This window comes from Arachis ipaensis, chromosome B04 (assembly GCF_000816755.2).
Source record: "Arachis ipaensis cultivar K30076 chromosome B04, Araip1.1, whole genome shotgun sequence".
NCBI lineage: Eukaryota > Viridiplantae > Streptophyta > Magnoliopsida > Fabales > Fabaceae > Arachis > Arachis ipaensis.
The window spans coordinates 12,008,420-12,013,896 of NC_029788.2; the positions used below are offsets into that span (position 1 = coordinate 12,008,420).

General features: G+C 32.7%; 1 protein-coding gene across 1 annotated transcript; it reads left to right on the forward strand.

The window, feature by feature from the left end:
- Window positions 1,586-3,414, forward strand: LOC107638923 (stilbene synthase 3-like). Its single transcript, XM_016342319.2, has 2 exons — window positions 1,586-1,873; window positions 2,201-3,414. The coding sequence occupies exons 1-2, from the start codon at window positions 1,696-1,698 to the stop codon at window positions 3,190-3,192; spliced, it is 1,170 nt and encodes a 389-aa protein (XP_016197805.1). The 5' UTR covers window positions 1,586-1,695; the 3' UTR covers window positions 3,193-3,414.

Genomic DNA, 5,477 nt, shown 5'->3' on the forward strand with positions numbered 1-5,477 from the left:
AGTTGATTAGCACATTAGAATTTGTTAAAAATATAAATAAAAGTATTGAGTCATTATATTATTAAATATGAAAAAAATTAATGAATTGGTGAATTTTTTAAAACTCTTTGGGGTCAAGCAAGACTAATTAATTAATTGGTGGTAGACTCCGATCCATTGTCATCCACCAAACTCCTCATACACCCGATCAAACTAACATGTTCAATTTCAATAATGAAATTTATATAAAAAATTATAGGACCACTTATAAATATACAATAAGTACTAGTTAATTAATAAATAACACGCGAACATTTTTGCTTGGAAGAGATTTCAACATAACATGGATAAATGGTACTGATGAAGCAAGTGATGCCCAACTACCTATTGCATCTATTCAAATAGCCGTCACATATATAAAATCTTATGTTCCCCTAATAGCATTTCTGATGAGATAGCGTACTAAAAGTTGATGGCAGCGACACTACTAATGATGAGGCAAAGATGGCATAGCGACGGTTTTTCAACAAATCGCCGCTATCTGTAACGTCAAGTGACTCATCATGTTACATTTTGCGGCGGTTTTTATTCCAACCGCCGCAAAATGCATATAACGACATATTTCATTAGTTTCCTTTAAGGGAGACACTCCGATAAAGATGCTTAAAACGTCTTTTTTTAAAGATGTTTGTTATTAACTAACATTTAATACATATAATTGATTAAACTATATTATTTTTGTCAAAGATCAGACAAATTGATTTGGTCAAAAAATTGATAAACCAAACCTTGAACCGATTTAAATTAATATTTTTTTTTATAAAAAATGACTACAATAACCCATAGTTTAATCAATTATATGTATTAAATTTTAATTACTTAAAAACATCTTTAAAAAAAGACGTTTTAAGCGTCTTTATCTAAGTGGCTCCCTTCCTTTAATACCATCTGGATATAATCTAGTTAATTTAAGACTACTATTTTAGCCTACATATGGTTTAATCATTGTTACTTAATTTCGTAACACTTTTTTTAGATCCGTTTTACGTAAAAAATTTCACAAATTAAATAAGCTATATATGTTAACTCATGTGAACAAATTTACCAATAAGATTTCCTCATTTACTTTATTGTCATTTAAATTTGCATTCAAACATAAATGTAAAATAAGAAAATATAGTCATAGGCTAATTTTATAAAGTTAAAATAAAGTTGTAACGAGCATATATTAAAGTTACTCTTCTTTAAACTTATGCCTTACAAAACATAAATCAGGAAACTCTAAGAGTAGATAAACATGTAAACCTGCTACCCAAATCATTAAATTAAGGAAATCAACGTAACTCTTATAATAAAAAATTAAAATTTCTCTCCAACATCGTATTGACTTGGCGAAAAATTAATAATTAAAAATATTTTCCACAAGTCATTAAAAATTCAAAACTTTATAATTTTACCAAAATTATAATTTTAAATTTTAAATTTTTTATTTTAATGATTTGTTGATACTTTTAGTTGTTGAGCACGTTTTATATATATGTTCCAATAATTCCTCCATTTAATTCCACTTATGCCCCTAATCTAATCGATGCATATAAATATCCCCCCTCTCCGTGCCTAATTCTTCACCAAAATACCAAACACATAGCTAATAAGCTTTGCTATCCCAAAGAACATAGCGAAGCTTTGCTATCCAAAAAACACATCTAAGAAAAGATGGTGTCTGTGAGTGAGATCCGCAACGTTCAAAGAGCAGAAGGCCCTGCAACTGTATTGGCAATTGGCACAGCAAATCCATCAAATTGTGTTGATCAGAGTACATATGCTGATTACTATTTTAGAGTAACTAATAGCGAGCACATGACTGATCTCAAGAAGAAATTTCAGCGTATTTGTATGTATTTTTATTAAGTGTTTTAGCTTTATTTTATTTAATATTTATTAAGAAAAAAAATTATCATTTTACTTTTATATTAATTAAAATGCAAAATTAACATATTATACAACATATCATATTCACCGTTTGATATTAACAGTAATAACTACTCAATAATAACATTACTTTTATAATTACAAATTTGGATAAATTATATATTCAAATGGTACTTAAAGATTTAAGTCACTTCGAAAATAACTCAAGAATAATATTATTGTTATATATTTCATTTTCTAGACTTTATCAAAGGTAATGATGGATACGAATTACACATTATTATTTCAGGTGAAAGAACACAGATCAAGAATAGACATATGTATTTAACGGAAGAGATATTGAAAGAGAATCCTAACATGTGTGCATACAAGGCACCGTCGTTGGATGCAAGGGAAGATATGATGATCAGGGAGGTACCAAGGGTTGGAAAAGAGGCTGCAACCAAGGCCATCAAAGAATGGGGACAGCCAATGTCTAAAATCACACATTTGATCTTCTGCACCACCAGCGGTGTTGCGTTGCCTGGCGTTGATTACGAACTCATCGTACTCTTAGGGCTCGACCCATGCGTCAAGAGGTACATGATGTACCACCAAGGCTGCTTCGCTGGCGGTACTGTTCTTCGTTTGGCTAAGGACTTGGCTGAAAACAACAAGGATGCTCGTGTTCTTATTGTTTGTTCTGAGAATACCGCAGTCACTTTTCGTGGTCCTAGTGAGACAGACATGGATAGTCTTGTAGGACAAGCATTGTTTGCGGATGGAGCTGCTGCGATTATCATTGGTTCTGATCCTGTGCCAGAGGTTGAGAAGCCTATCTTTGAGATTGTTTCAACCGATCAAAAGCTCGTCCCTGGCAGCCATGGAGCTATCGGTGGTCTCCTTCGTGAAGTTGGGCTTACATTCTATCTTAACAAGAGTGTTCCAGATATTATTTCGCAAAATATCAACGACGCACTCAGTAAAGCTTTTGATCCATTGGGTATATCTGATTATAACTCAATATTTTGGATTGCACACCCTGGTGGACGTGCAATTTTAGACCAGGTTGAACAGAAGGTGAACTTGAAACCAGAAAAAATGAAAACTACTAGAGATGTGCTTAGCAATTATGGTAATATGTCAAGTGCATGTGTGTTCTTCATCATGGATTTGATGAGGAAGAAGTCTCTTGAAGAAGGACTTAAAACCACAGGTGAAGGACTTGATTGGGGTGTGCTTTTTGGCTTTGGTCCTGGTCTCACCATTGAAACCGTTGTTCTTCGTAGTGTGACCATCTAATACACTTAATTATATATCTATCTCTGCAAATATATGATTGTGTTATTTTTTAATAGTTTTTTTTTGCTCCAAAATAAGGTCTTGATTGGCCCGTATATTATTAATTGAGAGAAAAGTTAGACAAAGTTGTTTATAGTTATTTGTTTATGCGAAGATTCAACATCAAAACCTGTAACTGTTAGTAAAGTATAAATCAAATTCTTTTCTTTTGAGCAACATGTCACATACCAATATATATTTGGGTTGCATTTTCATCTAAAAACAAATATAAGCACCTCCGTATGAGGATCCATTTATAATAAAGTAAAAAAGTATTAGCTATGATAGTATTACCCCCAACCCTTGCCTCTACTCCATCTTCTCTTACCCTTACATACACCGAACTCATTTTGCATTTTGTCATCCCTAGTTATTGCAAAGCCGCAAATTCGCAGATGGACGATGTTGTCTTTAATTTGGAAGACATTATTGTTATTGGTTGTTATTGTTGCTGCTAGTGGCTATGGTGGGGTTGATGGCAGCGACACTTCTATTTTCAAGGTATTGCAAACAAAATTCAAGAAAAAATTGGGGTTGGAATTAATGCAAGTCACATTAGAAAATTTGATGTACCAGTTTGATTCAACAAAATTTTGGGAGATCAATTTGATTTATACGTGAATTTTTTTTTCTACGATATCCTCTAATTCAGCAAACTAATTAAGGATTAATTCGTTATAGATTGGAGCTTTAATTCAAAGTTTGTCACTGGTCAACAGATTACTGCAAGCACAAGGTGAAATTCAAATTCTTAACACTTATTTAAGCAAACGAGGGAGCTAAACACTCAACTAATCCAAGTTGATTTTTACAATTATAATTTGATAAACTATTTTGACCGTTTAGCCATAAAAAGTTATACAATGTATTGTTGCATTTACATTAATGTACTTGTTAATCTATTTTTTTTTTCTAAAATTCAATGAGTACAAGTTTTACTTATGAATATATGAATAACATATTTTGAGAAAAAAGTATCCACAGAAAATTTTCACCATCCTTTTATATATATGTATATATTAGTGTAATGTTTTTATTAATCCGCCTTTTTTTTTTTTAACAAAATTCAAGATGGGCAACAACAACACCCTTGTAGCAGCATCAACTTAAACTATTTGACATCACACAAAAGTGGATCATGGCGAAGGAGAAGTGACATACTCTAGTTCCTCAGGATCTCCACATTTATAATGATACTTAAACTCAAGAAATATCAATTTAAATTTCTAATCGGCCCTCAAAGTATCTACACTCGTCGTTACAATCACGATTTAGAACCAATTTAGCAAAGCCGTCTCATTTTTCATTATTGGAAAGAAAAATTTCTCCAAATCTTGGTTGGCGCTTCTCCCTCAACTTGTCAATCACCTTCAATTTGACGGCGGCAAAGTAGACATTGTCATGGTTAGGGATGGCAAACTGGCAATGGATCGGATAGGGTTTAAACCCAACGCTAACTCTACCCACAAGTTAAATTTGTTACTAAAACTTAATTCTACCTTATTCGAGGGTATTAGAACCTATCTGCAGGTTTTCACAAATATGCAATATTATTATATATCCTAATGAGCATACAATTTAAAATTTCAATATAAATAACACAATAATACTACAAACAACACAATTGTCCCATAAACAACATAACCATTAAATATTCAATTCTACATAAAAATCTTTGCTTAAATTAATAATATAAATAAATAAAATATTGTGATATAATATTTTATTTATATATCACTAAAATAGAATTAATTTTTATATAAATAAAAAAGTTAAATTATCAATTGATGATCTTGGCTTAATGGTAAAGATCTTTTGTACTAAGAGGTCCTTGTTTCAACACCATTCTATAACATATTTTTATAACATATACATATATAGGGTGCGGGTTGGTCGGGTAGGGTTGAGACTCAACCCGCACCCTACCTAACCCGCGTTCAAATCCGCTCTGCACTCAACCCTACTTGCAGCAGATTGGGTTGAGTAGGGTTGGGTACCCGCGGGTATGGTGCATATTGCCACCCCTGGTCATGGTGGGTTTGGGCCGAGGATCGAAAATTTGGTAGATGGTGCAAGGAGTTTTTAAGTTGTGGTTGAAAAAGAGAGTGATGATTGCAGAAGTAGTCAACACAGGTGAGTGGGATAGCACTACAAGAAAAAAGGCCTGTCGCCTGACTTTTTTCTTGCCATGCTTTAAAAGCGTGGTCAAAAGAGGTCAATGGTCACGCTTTTATGAAGGTGGCAAT

Bases quoted from the DNA above. Each gene is read 5' to 3' on its own strand.
- LOC107638923 (XM_016342319.2), top strand. From the start codon at position 1,696: ATGGTGTCTGTGAGTGAGATCCGCAACGTTCAAAGAGCAGAAGGCCCT. The intron at 1,874-2,200 runs GTATGTATTTTT...TTATTATTTCAG, and splicing joins GAAGAAATTTCAGCGTATTT to GTGAAAGAACACAGATCAAG.